Genomic DNA, 23,309 nt, shown 5'->3' on the forward strand with positions numbered 1-23,309 from the left:
ATTTATTTATTTATTTATTTATTTATTTATTTATTTATTTATTTATTAACTCCTTTAAATATTGCTGCCTGAAAGCAAGATCCCTGCCACAGAGCTGTTGGTGGAATGACAACTGGGAGTTGACCTGTGTGCCTTGTGTTTGTGTTACTGTTGGCAGGAAGGCCTGGTCAGAGCCTAAGAGCATTTGAGATTCTCTGGAATGATTTGAGGCCTGTAGCCAGAATAAAGCTCTCGCTTGCTGCTGAACTTGTACACACAATGAGCAGTTTCCTGTCATTTAACAGGGCAGGAAAAGTAGTACTCACCTCCTGAGTTCTGGATGCACTTGGATTATAGGTCTCCTCCTTGATGAGAAATATGATAAGATGATAATATAAAACATGACTTTTGTTTTTGGTCAGTGATTGACTTACTGATCACAGAGTGGTCTTTTTCTTTAAGATCTTCTTGAAAACTTAATCTAATCTAATTTTAATTCCAGGGTAGTTAACGTATGGTTATATTAGTTTCAGGGTGGTCTTTCTTTACCAGCGAGTTCCTAGACTCTGGGTGGGTGAGAAGTGGGGCTCACTACGAGGCTGTTTCAGGTATGGTGTGAGGGCCATGAGGCTGCGTGTCCAATAGTGACATTCTACCGATTGGCCTGTGAGGGAGAATCACCAGACACCTAATTACTTGGTCAGACCATTTAAAGCAGGTTCATTTCATGCCTTTTAATCATGTATTGTTCTTTAAAGGAGGTGGTCCTCTTGGGTGAACTTGGCTCGTTCCACAAGATGGTACACACAATTATTTAAATTGGTCATTTCCCCACTTGAAATGGTCCTGGAGAATTTACCATCTTAACAGCGGCAGGAATCCCAGAGCCTGGGCAACATAACAAGTTCCAGGGAAACAAACATGGGAAAGATATAAATGTCCTGATTGAAATCATAATCTGCATAGATGGTTGTTTTCTCCATAATGTGACATCATCAGTATTGTTCTTTACTTATAACAGAAATGCAGTGTGTGCTGATAAATTTTTAGTCCCTGTTTTCATTTGCACTCAGCACCACAAAGAATTTAAGAACATTTTTGTCATATTCAAAAAAGGAACTTCTCATCCCTTACCTATCACCACCTGACCTCCCTAAGCTCACCTCCTGCAGCCTTAGGCAACTACTAGTCTATTTTCTGTTTCTATAGACTGGTCTCTTCTAGACATTTTATATAAATGGAATCATGTAATATATAGTCCTTTGTGATTGGCTTGTTTCACTTAGCATAATGTTTTTAAGGCCCATCCATGTATGTATATAGCATGCATTAGTTCTTCATTCTTTTTTATGACTGAATAATACTCCATTTTATGGATAATACCACATTGTTTATCCCTTCATCAATTGATATACATTTGAGTTGCCTCCAGTTTTTGGCTATTAAAATAATGCCTTCTGTGAACGTTCATATGCAAGTTTTTGTATGGACACGTATTTTCATATCTCTTGGATATATACCCAGGAGTGGAGAGACATTGTATTTTGCAGTGTTTTTTCGTTTCTCTCTGGAAGCTGGAGGGGATGCTTTCCTTGGTGATGCAGACTCAGGGTTGGAGAGAGCACTGAACAGGAGACAGGACTGTGGGTCAGAGTTCCAGGTCTGCCCCTTACTGGTCATTTATTAGGAAATTCACTCCATTTCCTCAGCTGTGGAAAGAGGTTGTTTTTTATCAGGAAATCTTTAAGGTCACTTCCAAGTTAAAAAATTTTCCTGAGTGACAATAAAAGGCTTTCAAAATATGAAGGAAAATATTTCCAGTGAGATCTAAATAACAAACCACACCTCACTGAAGTCCCTAGATGTTGTTTTCTTTGCTTCCTAGTTTGAAAACAACTTGGACTTTAATATTTATTTAGTTAAATGTTTGTGTGTTTTTCAGTAAAAGTAAGTAAATGCTCCTTTCAAAGACTGGATGAATATAGAACCAAAATTATTCAAATTTATATTACAGATATCTACTTTAACATTTTGTTGTATTTCCTGTCAGTTTTTTTCCCACTTTAGGTTGTTTTTTTATTTATTGAGGTGTAATCATACTCAGTTCAATTTTTTGTTGAGATCCTGTCTTGATTACTCTCAGACTCATCTTGATTTCACTTTGATGCTTTTTATTCTGATTGAAGGACTTTTGAGAGTGGAAAGTCTTTTGGTATTGGAAGTGAAAAGCTGTTTCCAAAAGTGTGTTTCAGTTAGAATAGTGAGTGGAAAGATTTGTACACAGTAGACAGACGTGAGGCTATATATGAGTTTGAAAATCAGTTTCATGCCACAGGGCAGCTCATCCATTTCCTCTTCCTGTATTTTGATTGATTTAGATGCCATCAAAATCACATGCTTATTTTTTTCACAATGTAATCTGTTTTTTTTATTTTTTATTTTTTTAAAGATTTTATTTATTTATTTATTTATTTATTTATTTATTTAAACAGAGTGAGAGAGAGAGAGAGAGAGGCAGTGAGAGAGGGAACACAAGCAGGGGGAGTGGGAGAAGGAGAAGCAGGCTTCCCAACGAGCAGGGAGCCCGATGCGGGGCTTGCTCGATCCCAGGACCCTGGAACCATGACCTGAGCCGAAGGCAGTCACTTAACCAACTGAGCCACCCAGGCACCCCTTCACAATGTAATCTGTTCAAAACGTTTCTGATTGTATTTCAAATTAGCCAAGTCTTCCCAGAAAACATGCTCCCAAGATTCTTTCCTGTGTTGGAAGGAAGGTTGTTGAACTTGAGCTTCCTTTTGCCTATTTACTGGTTTTCATACTCAACAACTTGAGAATTTACATTGACCATTTCTGGTTCTTGAGAGACCACTCTGTACAGTAGAGGAGGCCTTTCTTCTCTGGGGCCCAGATAGTCCACTTTTTTTCTTGGACTTTTCCCAAGCTGAACCTTGAGGCTTCAGGGTCCTCTCCCTACTGCCACCAAGGCTTTCAGAGAGTTTCCCCATTTTTAAAAAACTTGTGCCATCTACCCAACTTACGCACAGTGGTCCTTTTGGTTATAGTAAATATTGTTTTGTATTTATTCAGTCAACATTATAGAGCACCTATTAAGTGTCAGGCATTGGCAGGCACTGGGATTAAAGAGATCCAAGTCACAGTTCTTGCTTTGATGAAATTCAGTACTGACTGCAGAATCCTTAAAAATCTGGCTGGAAAATGTGGAGAAATAAAAGTGCTAGTTTTTGTTGTTGTTGTTGTTTAAAGAAAAACAAACCTCTGTTTTGAATGAATGTAGAGATTTCCTACAGAAGATTTATACAGCTGTCAGGTTAATCCTTATAAAACACAGCTTTCATTATCTCATGGTTCCAGCTCGAGAAAACATAATAAATCACTATTACCTATAGATTAAAATTTATTTGATTTCCTAATAATTCCTGCATCACTTTAAAATTAGATAAATGAATTGAGCCAAGCTTAGAGCGATTCCTTTTATCCTCTAGGGTTTTCCCCAATAGACCATGTGTGGAAGAATATCCAATCAAATGAGTAACAAAGCCAGTTTATTAATCTGGGCACACCTCGCTCCTCGATGATGTGGGGCAATGTGACCTAAGCTTGACATTGAATCTATGTACTCAGGGCCTGCAAATAAAGAGTGAGGCAAATCCAAGTTTATTATTGAAAATAGCTCCAAGTACATAAGTCCTTTACTTCTAAGAACTCATGCAGTTCTCTTGATAACTCCTTGAGGTAGCTATGACAGTTACCCGTGTTTTTCGATGAGAAAGCTGAAGCATATAGAAATTAAGCAACTTGTGCAAGGATATGTAAGTTCGTAAGGGACATCGATGTGACCTAGACCCAGGGAAGCTGACATTAGGACCAGCAAAGCCCACTGTTAAGATCTGCTATGTCTCAGGGCGCCTGGGTGGTTCAGTTGGTTAAGCGACTGCCTTCGGCTCAGGTCATGATCCTGGAGTCCCTGGATCGAGTCCCGCATCGGGCTCCCTGCTCGGCAGGGAGCCTGCTTCTGCCTCTGACCCTCCCCCCTCTCATGTGCTCTCTCTCTCTCATTCTCTCTGTCTCAAATAAATAAAATCTTTAAAAAAAAAAAAAAAGATTTGCTATGTCTCGGTGATGATGGCTAGCCTTGCTCCCTTAATTGCAGGTACAACACAAGTGGAAGTGTGACCTTTTGTTGCTCTTCAAAGCAGTAGCCCCACCCACAGAGGAAGCCAGCCCCCTGAATGTCAGATGCTGAATGAGCAGGTCACATGCGCCTCGCTCATTTGGGAGGGGGTGACTAGGGGATGGAGGCAGCAAGAGTGTCCACATCCCTTGGCAGAGGCAGTAATGGAGAGGTTCTAAAAGGCCTCGAGCTTCCCCAGTGCCATCCAGCAAGAGACCTCTGCCTCATACTTGCCAGTCTGTTCCCACTTAATGTTTTCATACTCTGGACCATCCTTCTTATCTGGGACTTAGAGCCTTTGGGAGAGACTCAGATGTCTTTTGATCTGTTTGTGCAATGAACTTCATCTATGGTAAACACTCTCTAATAGGACAAAATCTAATAGTCATGGTCTGATATACAGGACCAACTATCTCAAATGTATATTAATCTGAAAAAATGAATGATGATGGTTTCTATTTTCATACAGCTTGTTTTAGCACTTTGACACATCTTGCCCTGTTATTTAATCTTACATTGTTATTTAATTGCTTTGCAAGTGCCTGATTTAGCTCTTTAGATAAATTGCAATGGCCTTAAGACCAGAATGTGATATATATTAAATATATATTGCATACCAGCAAGGTGGTTGATAAATATCTAATGGATTTCTTCCTCCCTCCTTCTTTCTCTTTTTCCCTCCTTCCCTCCTTTCCTTTTGTAGCACCTCTTATCTCTTAGGCCATTGATGTAAAGATTAGAAATGAGGATAGAAATGGCTAGGGCAGCAGATAGGAGCATTATACAATTCAAGGACAGAATAGAACATGTAGACTTGATAATTTTTGGAAGTTTATTTTCTGGACATACTTATTGTCTATCCAGGGTCCAACCCATCTGTTTCTTCCTTCTCATGTGGTCCATCCTTTGGTGGGTCCGCTCAGCAGAGTAGACCTCTGAGGCAGAGTCCTGAGTTTTGGACTCATGCAGCCTGGTTAGCTTTACCATATACAAAGCTTTCATGACAGAGAACAGGAAACAAAGTGTGGGTGGCTGAGTGTGAATCCATTACTACTCCTGGGCCTAGAGCTTAGGGCACAGATTGGGGGAGACCATTATGCCTGTATGAGCCTATTTCCTCATCTGTAAAATGGGACTAAATTGTGGGTCACTGTGAACATTCAATGAGAAAGTGCAGAAGGTTCTTAGCATGATGCCTGGCATATGTTAAGCACTGACTAGATGTTAGTTATTATTATACCCAGCTGTGGTAGCACAAACATTCTCATATGCTGCCCAGGTTAAAGAAGCTCGCCTGTGAGTGTAAGCTCCTAGAGGGCTGGAACTACTCAATTGCTTGTAATTTCTAGTGAGATTCCACATATGGAGCCACTCTGTTGCTGAAATGGTGGTGTGAGTATTGTTCGATAGCTGTCAGGTCTGTCATACACAGCCTCACATCAACCGTGGCAAACAAGTGGAGCAAAGGTCCCTAAAGAAAATGTAAAAAAAAGGTTTCAAGAAAACAAACTACCCATATCTTTTGCTCATTCTTGAGAATCTCAACCAACCGACGAACTCAAAATTCAAATAAAAATTGTTATGTACCAAGATGTTATGAGGAATAATTGAAAACCGAAATGTTTCAAAAATAGGCAGCAACATTAAGATAAACTGTAGTATAGCCTTTCTAGTCAACGTCATACAGGCTTTATAAATGTTTACCACATTTTAAGTAACATGGAAAAATATTTTGGCTATCGTGACGTGGAAAACACTGGAATAACGTTGCACATGCAGCATGAGCTCAACTATATGAGATGGTTTTAACTTTGGAGAATTTGAGAGAGGTTTAGTTGTTTTTTGAGGACTTTAGAGAGGCTGCAGAAATATAAAGGTCTAGCTAACATGCATGAGCATGTGTCAGTTCTCTTTTCCAGCACTGAAGTTTGGTATTCTCAGCCATTCTGATTATTGGAGGTTTGGGATTGTCATTTTCTTCTAAATGTCTGACAGCTATAAGCTCTCAGCTATCAGCAGATGAAGTGAAAATGTATTTTTGATATTAAAAATTTTTCTAGGGAAAGAGGCGCAGCAAAACCATCATTCATAGTTCACATTCAGGAAACGCTTTAAGCTCCCTTTCTAATCCTGTATTTAATAGCCAGGCATGTTCACCAGATGTTCCTCAGCTCCTTTTATTTACATAAATGTTTCCAGCAATTCACTGTGGTTTTCTACCTATAAATAAATACATACCAAATAGCCTTCTTTTTTATGACTGTGCTTCAGCGTATTTATTTTAAAGCAGGAAAATGTCTAATAGGCCCTGAGTACTTTTATGTCCTTTCCACACATAGACTATAAGTCTTTAAAATGTATATTCTCATTATGGCTAATTTGGAAAATGCATAAAATGTATAAATAAGAAGATAGGGGTGCCTGGCTGGCTTGGTCAGTGGAGCATGTGACTCTTGTTCTCAGGGTTGTGAGTTTGAGTCCCACATGGGGTGTAGAGCTTACTTTAAAAAAAAAGATACTTACTCAGGGGTAACTACTGTTAACATTTTGGTATGTTTTCTTCCCCTTATTTTAATAATGCTTTTTCATAAATGTTACCAATTCTGTATTTATTCTCTAGCTTTCTTTTATTGCCTATCTTATTCATGTTGGTACATAAAGAACTCATCCTTTTAAACTACTTATGCATGGTATACTGTAGTTTACTTAGCTATCCTTTTATTGATAGACATATAGATTATTGCTTTTTTTTGCTATTAAACAATATTGCAATGAACATACTTCTGTGTGCTCTTTGAGCACATGAGTGTTTTTCAAGGAAGTAGAATTACTCGATGGGGTGTGCTTTTACGTTTTCTAATTACTGTGTGTTTTCAGTATATTGCTTTATCCATTTACAGACATACACATATATAAATAGATGTTTCATATATTTATTTTTCTTTTGAAGTAAAGGACTAGTTGCTTTACTCTTTTGCTCTTAATACCACTTTTTTGTCTTATTAACATAATCTTGATCTCTTTCCATGTCATATATTCAAAAGTAGTCTAGTGTTACAGGTGGTCTAAACTTTTGCAGGAGATCCACAGATACCTGGAGATATGACTGTAAACTTGCCCTCTAGCAACATAACTTTTTTTTTTTTTTCAGAGAAAGAGAGAGTGGGTGGAGAGGCAGAGGGAGAGAGAGAATCCCATGCAGGTTCCCTGCCCAAGCGCAGAGCCCGACCTGGGGCTTGATCTCGTGACCCAGAGATCATGACCTGAGCCAAAACTGAGAGTCGGATGCTTAACCGAATGAGCCACCATGGTGCCCCCAGCAACCTAACCTTTAAAAAACTTTAATTTAACCGAATGAGCCACCCTGGTGCCCCTAACAACCAAACCTTTAAAAAACTTTAATTTTGTTATTATTTTAAATTTTAGTAAAATTGCAAGAGTAGTACAAAGAACTCCTTATATGCCCTTTACCCAGATTCACTAGTTATGAACATTTTGCCCCATTTACTTTTTCTCTCTCTCTCTTTCTGTATGTATGAACTCATAATTGTTCTCTACTGGAGGGTTAGTTTGATAAAAGCTACCCTGCCAATACTAAAACCAGAAAATCATTCAAGATTTTAATAGATATTGTCAAACTAAGTCAACTCTTCTAAGTCAGTTTTTATCAATGTCTCTCACCAATATTATATCGATGTTTCAGTATCTTCTATGTTCAATTAATACTTACATTGTAAAACTGTTTTCATAGTACCCTACCTGATGGATGAAAATGTTATTTCAGTATTTTAATTGGCATTTCCCTAAGGTTTAGTGACGTTGGGAATATTTTCATTCCATTGGAAGGTTTTATATTCTTTTTTTTTAAAGATTTTTTGTTTATCTGAGAGAGAGAGAGAGCACAGAGTGGGTGAGAACATGAGTGGGAGGGGGCAGAGGAAGAGGAAGAAGCAGGCTCCCTGCTGAGCAAGGAGCCTGATGAGGGCTAGATCCCAGGGCTCTGGGATCATGATCTGAGCCGAAGGTAGATGCTTAACCAACTGAGCCACCCAGGCACCCCCGGAAGGCTTTATTTTCTAATTTGTAATTTGCATACTTATAGTTTTACCTATTTTCCTATGGGTTGTTTTTCTTATTGGTTATGCATATGAATTATAATTAATTGTCAGCTATTTGTATCACAAATAACTTCTCATAGTCCATCTTCATCTTCGCTCATCTATCTTTTACCCTACAAAAGTGTTAAATTTTTATGTAAACTTTATCTATCCTTTATGTCTCTTGCTTTTTTATGCCAGTGCTTTTTCTAGGTATAGGTATTAATGTCTTTTTTTTTTTTTAAGAAATTTGTTTCACACCCAGTCTCTGAACTCTGTCTTCCCTGTGTTGGGCAGCAACTGAAATGTGCTAGTGTGTTATTTTATTGCCTGCTTTGACAATATGTAAAATAAATATTCCTAGGAATATTCTTGAATATATTCTTAGTGAGCATGATAATTAATTGACTAGCGTTTGAAATTATTTTTATTTTAATTTGTTTAGTTCCAGTTAGTTACCATACAGTGTTATATTAGTTTCAGGTGTACGATACAGTGATTCAGCACTTCCATACATCACCCTGTGCTCATCATGACAAGTGAACTCCTTAATCCCCATCACCTTTTCACCCATTCCCCACCCTCTTTCCTTCTGGTAACCATCTGTTTGTTCTCTATAGTTAAGAGTCTGTTTCTTGGTTTCTCTCTCTCTTTTTTCCCCCCTTTGCTCATTTGCATTGTTTATTAAATTCCACATGAGTGAAATCATATGGTATTTGTCTTTCTCTGACTGACTTGCTTTGCTTAACATTATAATCTCTAACTCCATTCATGTTGTTGCAAATGGCAAGATTTCATTCTTTTTTGTGGCTGAATAATATTCCATTGTATACCACATCTTTATCCATTCATCAATTGATGGACACTTGGGCTGTTCCCATATCTTGGCTGTTGGAAATAATGCTACTACAAACATAGGGTGCATGTATCCCTTTGAATAACTTTTTTGTAAATACCCAGTGGTGGAATTACTGGATCATAGGGTAGTTCTATTTTTTTTTTTTTTTTTAAGGAGCTTCCATACTGTCTTCCACAGTGGCTGCACCAGTTTGCATTCCCACCAACAGTGCACGAAGTTTCCTTTTTCTCCACATCTTCACCAACTCTTGTTCCTTTATTTTTTATTTTAGCCATTCTGACCAGTGCAAGATGATCTCACTGTAGTTTTGATTTGTATTTCCCTGATGATGAGTGACGTTGAGCATCTTTTCATGTGTCTGTTGGCCATCTGGATGTCCTCTTTGAAGAAATGTCTGTTTATGTCTTCTGCCCACTTTTAATTGGATTATTTGTTTTTGGGTGTTGAGTTTTATAAGTTCTCTTTTTTTTTAGGTTTTAAAATTTATCTTTTAAAGGTTAACATGTGCATAAAAGGAAACTGAAAAACACAAGAAGCAAAGAACAAAGTCATCCATAATCTCAAGCAGTTTATAGTTTGACTTCTAGGTCCCATGTGTGTATATACACAGCTAAGCATTTTAATGTAATTAAGATCCTACAATTATGTATCCTGCTTTTTTACTCACCATGAATATTTACCATTTCAAAATCTCAAAATTAAGAGTACTTTGATAACCAACAATACACTACACCAACTCAATTTGAAAGGAAAAAATATAATCCTGCCTTTCTCAGCGGCAAAAATTTCATAAAAGACAAAAACGGCAACAGGCCTCTAGATAAAGATATTGGCAAAGGTATAGTTAAAATACTGCATTCCCTCAATGTTCACTTAAAAATGAGACATAAAGTAACAGAGTACATGATGTATAATGCTTCTAAAAGAATTCATTATCCAATCTATACTGTTCAAATATTAGCAAGGAGGTATGTTTCCATTGAATCACTTAATGTATTCCTATAGTACAGCCAAAGGAGATGCACACACATTAACAGTTATCATTAAAATGTAAATATGAACAAATCTGCATACATCTTTCCCTTTATATTTCCTTCTGCCCCTCTGCTGCCAACCTAATGAATAAGTCCAGACGTACATTTCTCAGAGACAGCTTAACAATTCCATGTCCAAGATGTTTCTTTCCTATTAATTATAACAAAAAGAAACTTATACGTTGGTTAGTTCACTAGCTGTACATTTCATCATACTTTATCACTGCAGGACATCCAAAAAGCTTAGATGTTACAAAATAATGAACCCTGTTCACAACAAACACAAGTACTTTACAAGAACGCCCATATAGACCTATGGTTATAACCTGTCTTCTAGATACGGAGATAGTAGCAAAAAGCCCTTCCCTTCCTGAGTTTTATAAGTTCTTCATGTATGTTGGATACTAACCCTTTATCGGATTTGTCGTTTGCAAATATCTTCTCCCATTCTGTAGGCTGCCTTTTGAGTTTTGTTGATTGTTTCCTTTGCTGTGTAGAAGCTTTTTTATGTTGATGAAGTCCCTATAGTTTATTTTTGCTTTTGTGTTCCCTTGCCTCAGGAGACAGATCTAGAAAAAAGTGGCTGTGGCCAATGCCAGAGAAGTTACTGCCTGTGCTCTCTTCTAGGATTTTTATGGTTTCAGGTCTCACATTCAGGTCTTTAACCCATTTTGAGTTTATTTTTGTGTATGCTGTAAGAAAGTGGTCCAGTTTCATTCTTTTGCATATTGCTGTCCAGTTTTCCCAACATCATTTGTTGAAGAGACTTTTTCCTCATTGGATACTCTTTCCTGCTTTGTTGAAGCTTAATTGACCATATAATTGTGGGTTTATTTCTGGATTTTCTATTCTGTTCCATGGATTTATGTGTCTGTTTTTGTGCCAGTACCATACTGTCTTGTTCGCTACAACTTTGTAGTATAACTTGAAGTCCAGAATTATGATGCCGCCAGCTTCTTTTTCTTTTTCAAGATTCTTTGGCAATTCGGGGTCTTTTGTGGTTCCATATAAATTTCAGGAGTGTTTGTTCTAGTTCTGTGAAAAATGCTGTTGGTATTTTGATAGGGATTGCATTAAATGTATAGATGGCTTTGGGTAGTATAGACATTTTGACAATATTTGTTCTTCCAATCCATAAGCTTTCCATTTATTTGTGTCATCTTTAATTTCTTGCATCAGTATTTTATAGTTTTCAGAGTACAGGTCTTTTACCTCTTTGGTTAGGTTTATTCCTAGGTATCTTATTATTTTTGGTGCAATTTTAAATGGGATTGTTTTCTTAATTTCTCTTTCTGCTGCTTCATTATTGGTGTATAAAAATGCAACAGATTTCTGTACATTGGTTTTGTATCCTGTGACTTTACTGAATTCATTTATCAGTTCTAGCAGTTTTTTGGTAGAGTCTTTTGGGTCTTTTTTTTTTATTTTAATTTTAATTTATTTATTAGAGAGAGAGAGCGCGAGCAGGAACACAAGCAGGGGGAGTGGGAGAGGAAGAAGCAGGCCTCCCGATGAGCAGGGAGCCCGATGCGGGGCTCTATGCGGGGCTCGATCCCAGGAACCTGGGATCATGACCCGAGCCAAAGGCAGATGCTTAATGACTGAGCCACCCAGGTGCCCCTTGGGTCTTTGATATATAGTATCATGTCATCTGCAAATAGTGAAAATTTACTTTTTCCTTACCCATTTTGATGCCTTTTATTTCTTTTCCTTGTCTGATTGCTGTGACTAGGACTTCCAGTACTATATTGAATAAAAAGTGATGAGAGTGGACATCCCTGTCTCGTTCCTGACCTTAGGGGAAAGGCTCTCATTTTTCCCCATTAAGGATGATGTTAGCTGTGAGTGCTGATTATTAATTTAATTGTTGAGTGTTCCAGCTCAAATATTTCATAATTTATTTAACTTGTCCTCTGTTGGTGGACATTTTATTATTATTAATGATGCTATGAGCATTCTTGACATGCCTTTGTATTTCTCATTATTTCTCTAGCATAGATTCCTATATAAAACTGAGACTACTTTAAAGTCTGTGATGCAAATTGTCAATTATCTCCACAAAGATTGTAACCATTTTTATTTCGATCAGCACATTACACGTCCTGGTTCTGGATTTTATTATTTAAAAAAAAATTGCAATTTAAAAAGATGGTCTTGGGCACTTGGGTAGCACAGTTGGTTGAGCGTCTGCCTTCGGCTCAGGTCATTATCCTAGGGTCCTGGGATTGAGCCCCACATGAGGCTCCTGGCTCAGTGGGGAGCCTGCTTCTTCCTCTCCTCCCTGCTCATGCTCTCTCTTGCTATCTCTGTCTCTCTCAAATAAATAAATGAAATCTTAAAAAATAAATAAATAAATAAAAATAAAAAGACGGTCTTAATGTACTAATACACATTTCTTTTTCATATTTTCATATACTTGTGTTATTTTTTTGTTTTTGGTTTGTAGGTGTATGAATATTCTGTTCCTTTTCCAACATTTGTATTAGGGTATTTGGCTTTTCCTTATTGATTTAGAAAACTTCTTTATATATTACATACATTAATTAATCCTTTTATATTATCCAGTTTTCACTTCACAAGCATATGTCATTTTGGATATATACTATGATTGTTATTATTTGATTATCATTGTTAGGGCTTCCAGTGTTGAGGTTTGCTCAATGAATTTAAGTGTTAATAATTATTGCTGAATAGTTAGCATTTAAAATATAAAAAATGAGGGGTGCCTGGGTGGCTCAGTCGTTAAGCATCTGCCTTTGGCTCAGGTCATGATCCCAGAGTCCTGGGATTGAGCCCCGCGTTGGGCTCCCTGATCCGCGGGAAGCCTGCTTCTCCCTCTCCTACTCCCCCTGCTTGTGTTCCCTCTCTTGCTGTGTCTCTCTCTGTCAAATAAATAAAATCTTTAAAAAATATATAAAAAATGAAATAACAGTTCAATTGATTTTTTGGTCACTTTTGCAACATTATGAACCCAGTGCTTCTGATGAAAAACCATCAATACAACTGTGGTTCCTTGTTAATTTGATATGTGTAACTGATGATTATCAATATAAAACTGGTACAATGTCATAAAAGACTTTCCTTCTTAAAAGGCACTAATTATTTCTTTACTTAGATATGTATTTTCTTTTATTCCATTTTGGTAAATTCCATGCAATAAAAATTGAGATATTGAATAACAAAGTCAAAACAGTGGTCTAACCATTGTTTATATGCCTCTTCTATTGCATAACTTTTGCGATACCTTCTATTTGCATCCCTTTTTAAACACCACTGAGAGATGGACAACTAGTGACAGCATCTCATTCCAGTTTTGGAAAGGTCTCCTAAATCTCTAACTTTAACCTATTATTCCTCTTTGTGTCTTCTGGAGCCACAAAGGATAAATCTCAAGTCTATCTCATTATCCACATTTCCTCTGTCCATGTTTTGGCATAACCACAGTCCCTCTTTGACAGAGCACCTCAAGAACAGGCTTGCAGCAAGCAGTCTGTAGGACTTGTCTCTGTGTCAAAGTATTTTCCTAACTACCCTGGGTAATAACAGCATACATTTTTATTGTATATACCTTCTGCATAAATGAGAATGTGGTTGGCAAATGGACAATAAATAAAATCAGTGGTTGAAATGAGAAAGTGATGAGAATGGTATGAAGTAAAGGGGCTTTTGGGGTTTCACTATTTAGAGCTTGTGAAGTTAAGGGTTCCAGATTAGTTCGTGAGAGGCCAGGATGGAATGGAAATTGGCATGGTGATAAAGTTTCGTCATCTCGCTGTGAGAGAAGGCTGTGACAAGGGTGACTGAATTCTCAAGTCTGCTCAGTCAGTGGCTCTAGGCTGACCAGAGTTAGATGTCTCTCTCTCTCAAGAGATTAAGTAAATGGGAAGGCTAGAGGTGGGGTGAAGTCAGTCACATAGATCAGATGTTATCTTCAACAATGTCCATCTCTGTCTGGAGTGATAATGCAAAAGAAAGACAGGAACTTGTGTGAGACTTAATGAAACATAGAGAGGGATCATTGTCTCTCCCTTGCCAGTCAGGGATGATGACTTCAGCCATCATGCTTCCCTTTGCATACATTTCAGTATGCTTGGTGATTTATGGGAGCTCAGATCCCTTGGTCGATGGAAAGTTTCTCTGTTCCAATTTTTATATGATAGCCTCTTGAAGATTTGAAGAGCCACCAAATATATCAAGTTCTTTTAGCCATTCTTAAAATGACAGTTTTCTGGCATCTTGTCTTTGTCACTCTTAAATGAGTACAGTTTAATTTAACTCTGTTCTTTACAAAATTTGGAAGCCAGACACAATGTATTTTTGTTATAGAAAACCACAGTAAGAGGCAGTTAAACTCTTACTCCTTGAGCTGGTTTCTAAGTTAAATTCTTATTCAATTAAAACCTAAAATATGTCTAATAGAAGAATATATTTTGAGTCAGTTCTTAAAAACTGATATTACAACTTAGTGTGGATTTTACTTTGTCATACTCATAGTTTCAAGTTCACAATCAATGCATTGGCTTCTGTTGGGACAAATCATTAAGCAAACTCTTGCATGTCATTGAAGCTTCAAGCTCCTCTCTTAAGTCTTTGGCAGAATTAAGGATCTTTTCATCACGAATATCAAACAACCACACACACACACACAAATTCCACAAGAACAAAACAACCAACAACCACCACAACAAAAACAGTATGACCTCTTCTTAATTACCAAGTACCCAGTGTGCTGGCTAATAATTGTAATACATCCGTTTCTTCTTTTTCCCCATGCACTTTTATCTGAAAAGAACAGTGGGAAAAAGGGAAGGGACATTTGAATTACCCAGATTTGTGGATCTGGACCAAGTCCAGTGTCCTAGGCAGACTTGAGATGACAGGTTCCCGAGTGAGATTTGGCAATTCCACTCCCACAACAATGATAAGATGTGCTTCATGCCTCTCAAGGTACTTTGATATATATGATTGCATTTGATCTTTACCTTGGGGGTTAGTAGGAGAAGTGGCCTTGTCTTCACCTTGGTTCAAGAACAAAATGAGCACAAGAACTTACCACAGTTCACACTTCATCTCCAGAGGCAAGAGGAAAAACTTGATGTCCCACCTTCTAGCCAGGGCTCTTTCTGCTGAAAGAGCTCAGATGCTGGGGTGTATCTGTGAAGTCGGCTTGCACTGAAGTGAATATGCCCATGGCAAGGTCTCTGAATCTCAGAGTTAAAAAGGAAGTAAACCGACAGGGAGGAGGAAAGCCTTCAGCATCTTAGATCTTTGTTTCTAAGAACACCTGGAGGAGGTAGTTGGATGATTTGACATATGTTTTAACAATGAAGAGCTTCACCATATAACTGTGATATGAAAAGATGGAGTCTCTAAAGTAGTTGGGAAACCAGCCTCCCTTCATTTACACAGAATCTTCTTTGGAGCTAAAAGTGCCTATGGGATAGAGCTGTGGTAAAGAAATGATCCCAGGAGATAAAAACAATCACCAAGGCAGGCGAGTGAAATGTTTTCTCCCCTAGATCCACTGGAGCTGGGTTAAGGGCATAAAGCTTTAGACTTCTCTTCAGTTAGTGCCCCACCGGCTGGCACAATGGTGAGCAGATGCTGTGGGCGGAGAGGTACCTTACAAGTGACATCTCAATGACAGGAATACCAGGGAGTGACAATTTGAGGAGGAGAATGGTATCAAGAAACATGAAGTATTTCCCCCTTTTTTATGTCCACCTAACTGTTATTTTCCATCTGTCTTCTGTCTTTCTCATGCTAGGGCCATGGCAATGTGGCAGATTTAGAAGGATCTGTCTGTGCCTCTAGGGCTCGGGGATGGGCTACTTTTCTCTTCAAGGGGCCAGTCACATGCTAGGAAAACATTATTTGGAGTTCCTGTGCATGTTAGAGATAGCTCATTGTCAGGTTGGGTGAAGTTGAGCTCCTTAGAGTCAAAGGGAGTAGTACAGAGCACATAAAGCTCAATTGCATCAGTATAGCAAGTGTTTCGGATGTATTTCATTTCCACTCTACAAGCAGTTACAGAAAGAACGAGAAAGAGCAGGAGGTAATGAATCACAGGAAGAATAACAGGACTGCATACTTTATTATCACTATGGAAATGGACCTAGACTGCTGTACACAGCTTTCTCTCTACATCCTGAAGCACTTGGAGTCTCCCCTTTGACTGGGTGGCCATAGCAACCCATGAGGGTAATGGGGAGAAATACACTCTGTGCTGCAAAGGGCCACCGAATAGTATTGTTCACATTCCCAGGGACTCAGAGGCCAGACCCCAAGGCCTGGTGAGGATGGAGAGCTCCATCCCGTGTTAGATCCTTGCTGTGATCCCAGAGGCACTGCCCCCCAGGCTGCTGGCCATCAGGATCCCTAGTTCCATGGGTGTAAGTCACCCATCCAGGGACAATTTGGAAGGCACCCATTCCTTTATCCATCCTGTGTCTGACTTGCAGGGTCATGCTACTGGGAGGCCCGGAGGAGAAGACCACCGTGGGTTCTTGCGGGGCATCTCCTATCCCTCCTCCTTGGCAGGGGCAATGGGAAAGGGATACCAGGAGGATTTTCTGACTCCAGTGGCTGAAGACAGAGGGTTGGTGTTGGTTCTCTTAATCTAAAAGTGAAAAATTTCAAGAACATATGTAGTAATTTAAAATCCTGCCGTACCATCCAAATAATAATAGGCATGCAACAGCATTTTTAAAAAGAAGTCATTTTTCTGCTGTATACTTTTTAAAAAACCACGGTAGTTTTTAATCTGCCTTGAACATCACTGATTTGACCAATGTAATTTACTTTTTCTAGATATATAGGTTCTATTTTAAAGATGTGAACATAGTTTTTAAAATAGGTGTCTTTATTGTTGATTATATAGCTGAATGTGTCTGTTGTAAGTGACTCCAACAATTTAAAAATGGAATGAACATATTTTTTTTTTGGCTATATAGCTGTATGTGTTTATTGTGATTTGAATAGTATAGAAATGTAGAAAGTGGAACTGGTCCTGTAGTCCTATTCCTCAGCAATTGCCACTGTTAGCTATAAATTTGTTTCTAACTTGCAGGAGGTTAAGGGCGAGAGTTTTAAGGGAGCTTGTGTTTTCATATTGGGTTACATTTGTACTCACTGCAAAAACACATAACATAAACAGCAGCAAACCCATTATAATAACAACCAGAAAAATGAAAATTCATACAAAGCTACAATAGATACCAAAAAGACCCCGAACATTTAAATGTGCTAGGTCTGTTCATTATGTTCTTTCTGGCATTTTTATGGTCATTGTAGGTAAGAGGTAAGACTCTTTGGTGAATCTGCCAACCTATGGTATCTGTTCTTACTGCTCTCCTGGGTGTTTGTGAGATCCTCATGGTGTTCTGACTTTCCATACTTAGGATAAAAAGATGTATTGGTAGTTTAAGCAGTCTTTTTAAATCCCTTCTCTGGATGGCCACCTGGATATGATTATAAAGTCATGAAATTTATCATCACCTGTGGCTGTTTGAAACAAATTTGTTAGTTTAATTAGACCTCATGTTTCTTTACTGATGATTATTCGTTTATCAAACAGTACTGGGGGCTTTGTGCGTGCCTAGCACAGTGCTAGGATCAAGGGTACAAAAGGGCCAGGACGTCAGGAAAGAGAGACACACAGGAGGACAACTCTAAGGTGATGTGAGAGGGTACACGGTGTTACTGAAACCCAGAGGACAGAGTGACTCCTTCTTGCCAGAAGATACCGGGGAAGGATTCTTAGAGGACTGACATTTCAGTGACATGAGTCATGAAAGTTTGGTAAGAACCTGTAGGTGGAGAAGAGGCTGGGGAGGAAAGAAGAAACGAGGTGCGTCAAGACAAGGATACACTGAGAGAGAGGAATGAACACTTGTGAAGCGCCTACTGTGTGCCATTTGATCCTGTCAGGTCTACGCCATTGTCTGCCGAGGAAACTCAGGCTCAGGAGAGTTGTGTGACTTGCCCAAGTTCTTGAATTACCACACCCGAAATTCTGTCAGTAAGGTGAGGCTGAGGAAAGAGCTTGTCTTCTGGTGGGAGTGATCCCTCGGTGTGGCCGGGGTGTGGCATGCTGTGAAGGAAACAGACAGAAGCAAGGTGAAAGATGAAGAATGGAACCGATTAGTGAAGGGCATTTTCAGCCTGCAGAAGATTGGCTCTTAGTGTTTGAGAACACCAGTAAGGGTTTGTAAGCAGACACGGGAAGCTTGATTTATCTTTTGGAAAGATTCTGGCCACCATGTTTTGGATGGAGGGAGTTGGATAAGACTGGAATTGGGGTCGCAGATTGATCTTCACTACACTTAGATGTGCAAAGAAAATATTTTTCTAAATTTGACCCGACCTTCTCCTTAAGACCGCCTCTCCACTTAATAAGTGGAGAAAAAAGAAGCTACATTTCGTTGAGAGTAGGAAACTCAGTCTGCTCCAGTAATGTGCAAAATCTCTTTTGGTAATTCGTTTTTCTCTCTGCACCCCACTGAGACGGCGTCTCAGTAAATGGGAGTCTCACATGGCCTTGAGGGCGTGTGTGTGTGTGTGTGTGTGTGTGTGTGTGTGTGTGTGTGTGTGAGTCACAGGTCGGGGCAGCCCTTGCTGATGCCGACTGTGGTCTGGAGGTGTTCCAGCTCTGCCTGGGCCACCTGTTGGCAGCCGTTGCTGAAGTTCATGGCTGCTCTAACTTGCAGTCCGTTTTCTCCCAGGTCAGTCAGGGTCTGGTTGTCCGTATTGCCTACGTGGTCCCACCGTGGCTCTTGCTCGGCCTTTATACCCCTTACCTTATCCCACAGGAAGTTTTGATAATGCCCTTCCCTCCGTGGTCCTCCACAGTGTCCTTGGGAATGTCCACACTGCTTAGAAGCTAGTCAGGCTTTGGACAGCAAACCTCAAAACTTGGGCCTTTTTTTTTTTTTTCCTTTCTTAAAGATTTTATTTATTTATTTGAGAGAAAGAATGAGAGAGAGAGAGCATGAGATGGGGGAGGGTCAGAGGGAGAAGCAGACTCCCTGCCGAGCAGGGAGCCCGATGCAGGACTCGATCCCGGGACTCCAGGATCATGACCTGAGCCGAAGGCAGTCGCTTAACCAACTGAGCCACCCAGGCGCCCCCCCCTTTTTTTTTAAACACGCAACTGCTGTGACACCAGATTTGCTGATTTATGGGGTATGGTCACCACCTATATGCAGTCACCACCCCATTTTGTCTTGAGAGTGGGGGGCGGGGTATGAAGACGTTCTGTGAGGTCGCATCCTCTAGATCCCTAAAGGGAAAGTGATACAGAAACTCCTTGGCCTTTGGTTTTTGTTATCAACTCTTTTAAATCCTCGCCCTCTTCTGGGATTTTAGCCCTGAGTGGGGAGAAGCTGTACCTTGTGTGTCTCGTCTCCCGATTTCTCTATTTACCTTGACCACTTCTTCTCTCCACACTTCTCCTTGTGTCCCCACCTCATCGGGACTTCTCTGGGTCATTCTGTCTTCCTTCGGGAAGTGCCTTTAACCTTCCACTTTGGGCTGTCATAGTGGCCAGGATACAAGGAAGGAGGGAGGTCAGCTTTAGATAAAGGAATTTCAAATGAATTTCAAAGCTGTCGTATTTGTCACCTGATGGTAGAGCTGCTACAGAAGTCTAAGTGAGGGATAATAAAAGCCAGAAGAGAGTCCTACGAGCGAGCCTTAGTGAAACCAAATGTGGGAGTGATGAGACGGAGAAGTTGAAGATGACTTTGTGGTTCCTAGTTGGGGCAACCATTGAATAAAGATTCACTTGACAGAGAAAACACAAGAGGAGAAGGAATAGTTGTGAGGGCAGAGGGGAGGAGGAGGAGGTTTGGGGGATGGGAAGAAGAGAGGGAGGGCAATGAATTCAGTTTTGGATCTGACTGAAATGCTGTCTAATAGGAGAAATATGGGGCTGGCACCTGGGAGAGAATCTGCCTGGAGAAATGGGTTTGGGAAACAGGTGAGAATATCTAAGAAGAAAAGGAAGAGAAACTCACTGTCATTGTAGATGCTAAATTTAAAAACATAAACAAGGTCATCACTGTTTCAATTCTTCCTTGCCTTTCACAGTGACCCAGTACTTTGGAACCTCTCCTCCAGGTTCCTGCACGAGACAGCTCTGAGGTCACAGGGTATTGTCAAGGGTATCTGCTGCTACTTCTGATCCCCAAGGGGACCTTTAAACTGCCAGGCCTGACACATAGATCCATGGTATACCAAGTTCATATCAGAATGAGGCCAGAATATTCTACACAAAGAAAACTTTGATGAGTGGTTAAAAATGAATAATTTGCAGGTACATGCAGAGGCACTGTTTAATTTTTTGTAGTTGAGCTGAATTTGTTAAGTGAACTCCTAGAAATGTAACATGTACTTCTCAAAACCATCATCATTATGCCTGACACATGGTCTAACCTTTGGATGTCCTCTGCTAATATAATTGCCTTGCTGTCTTTGAAAGGTGGCTTTTAATTGGGTTTCAGAGTAGCAGTTGCTGTCGAGATGCTGGTTGCAGTCTTTCAATAGATTGGGCCAGTTCGTTAAGCGTTTCCTCTCCCTGGTCTGGACAGCTGAGCTTGGACAGTAGCCAGCAGTTACTGAAATGCCATCACTTAAAGGACTGACCTTTAAGACACTGATTTGTTATATTACCGAGTTTCGATTTTTTCCTCTCAAATTTAAATGGAGCTTTATTGAATACAGTGCTAAACTCAATTCTTCTCACTCTCTGTGGCCTTTTCATCAGGTTATTTCCCCCCTGGCTCCTAGCATTTAGTCCTCTGGCTGGACAAGAGGTTTAAGAACTAAAGACAGCTTGCCATTTACGGGGCTTAGCACAGTCCGTGGGAAGTGTGGTGGATTACTGCGCAGGCATGACTCAGAGTCCTCACTGGACTGGTGATTTACGTACAGGTAACCCGAGAAGTCTCTTAGCCAGTTTTCTTCTTTTGGGTGATATTGTGCTGAAAATTCTTTTTTTTCTTAAGTTTTTATTTTAATTCCAGTTAGTTAACATACAGTGTTATATTCGTTTCAGGTGTACAATAGAGTGATTCAACACTTCCATACATCACCCTGTGCTCATCACAGCAAGTGCCCTCCTTCATCCCCATCCTCTATTTCCCCCATCCTCCCACCCACCTCCCCTCTGGTCACCATCAGCTTGTTCACTGTAATTAAGAGACTGTTTCTTGCTTTCTCTCTCTCTCTCTCTCTTTTCCCTTATGCTGGAAATTCTTATCTCTAGGATTATTGTCCTGAAGGTTTTTAATTCGTTTGAAGAAAATGAGTACATAACTGTCACATTGAATAAACAAAAGCTTGGGGATGGGGGTGGGTGGGAAGGTGGGATGACAGAAGGAGCTCTGTGTTTGGCTTTGGCTCTCCCTTAGAGCAGCTCTGTGGCCTGGTTCTTTTTATGCCCCAGGAAGACGTCCTGGGCAGGTCCAGTGTATTTTCTGATCATTTTTGTATAATAAAAAGCTCTCCAGTCACATTTTCTTTCCAGACAGTCTCAGTTTGGTAATTAATATGTCTGGCCTCAAATAGACTGGTTTAAAGTGAACGCTTCTCCCCTGGCACAGATTTCAGATTCAGTTTGTCACATTCTACCAAAAATAAAAACTCCCGATATTTTTATTGGAAGACATTGAAATTATAGATTAATTTACTTCTTAGAGGTGATAAACACATTTTCTTAGACTTAGTCTTCAGTTACTCGTATTTGTTATTGCAAATGCTGTGTTTTCAAAATTAAGCTTTGTGTTTGTCGGTATTATACCAAAGGGCAATAAATTTTTGTGTATTGATTTTGTACTTGACTATTTTGTTCAGTGTTCTTATTCTAATAGTTTTTCAATGAGCTTTTAATATAGACAATTACATCAGCTGTGAAAATGATTTTTTTCCCTTGCTTTCCATTTCTTGTGCCTTTTTTCCTTTATTTTTCTATATTGCCCTCCAGGCAGAATTAGTAAATAGAAGTGTCAATAACTACCATCTTTTTCTTATTTTTGATTTTAGAAGGGTTGCTTTTTTTTTTTATATAAAATTATTTATTTGAGAGAGAGAGAGAACACACACACACAAGCAGGGGGGAGGGGCAGAGGAAGAAGCGGACTTTGAGCAGGGAGCCCGATGTGGGACTTGATCTCAGGACCCTGGGATCATGACCTGAGCCAAAGGCAGACACTTAATGACTGAGCCACCCAGGCGCCCCAGAAGGGTTGCTTGTAATAATACACCAATGGGTAAAATATAGTAAATTTTTTTAGATATCCTTTATTAGGTTTAGAAATTTCAGTAAGGAATTTTAATCATGTGTGTAGAGTCTTAATCGAATATCTTTTCTGTATCTACTGAGGTGTTGTGGGCTGACTCTTACAGAAGGGTGTTAAGATGAAACCTATTGTATCTTCTAGGTGCAAAGTCATTGCCAAGTGGAATGGGAGTGATACTACATTTTGAAATATGATTTATATAGTGCTGATTCATTTTTTAAACATATACCCTTTGTAGGGAAATACTATACTATGCGGTCATGCTTGAAAAATAAAACTAAACTTTGTTTGTTTGTTTTTCTCTCTAGTATTACTTTACTGTTCTTTTTGGCCATGAAGGTCAGAAACCTCTGGAGCTGCGCTGTGAAGAGGAGCAGGATGGTAAAGAGTGGATGGAGGCCATTCACCAAGCCAGGTATGGGCTCAAATCCTCTGTGTGACACTGGATTGGCTAGGTCTCTCGCATTGGGGTTTTCACTGTTGGCTGTAGTTTTGGGAGAACTTGCAATTCCAAGATGGCTTTCCCCTTGGTACCCCGTCTTTAGTGATGTGTGAGATGATTCTTTGAGCTCTCTATGGCTATGTTCTAGCTAAAGATGAAAAGTAATATGTATAACAACAACAATAATAATAACAATAGGTCACTTTTGTCGATTGTTCCTATGTGCCAGGTACTCTTCTAAGCGCTTCTCAATTAAGGCATTTATTAAATGTATTGATTTGCTTATCCTCTCGACAGTCTGAGTGAGAGTGGGTATTATAATTACCCCCTTTTATAGAGAAGGAAAATGAAGCCGGGAAGGTTGGTTTGCTAGTCTGAGGTCGCACAGCTGGTAAGTGGCAGAG

General features: G+C 39.4%; 1 protein-coding gene across 3 annotated transcripts in view; it reads left to right on the plus strand.

The window, feature by feature from the left end:
* RASGRF2 (Ras protein specific guanine nucleotide releasing factor 2) overlaps positions 1-23,309 on the plus strand; it is a 237,917-nt gene that overhangs the window by 45,323 nt on the left and 169,285 nt on the right. For all 3 annotated transcript variants that reach the window (XM_035014761.1, XM_035014762.1, XM_035014763.1), the window contains exon 2: positions 22,772-22,878. In XM_035014761.1, the coding sequence (XP_034870652.1) occupies positions 22,772-22,878 (107 nt within the window). The remainder of the gene's footprint in view (positions 1-22,771; positions 22,879-23,309) is intronic.

The sequence above is a fragment of the Mirounga leonina genome, unplaced genomic scaffold, assembly GCF_011800145.1.
Source record: "Mirounga leonina isolate KUSES-001 unplaced genomic scaffold, KU_Mleo_1.0 Mir_168, whole genome shotgun sequence".
Lineage (NCBI taxonomy): Eukaryota > Metazoa > Chordata > Mammalia > Carnivora > Phocidae > Mirounga > Mirounga leonina.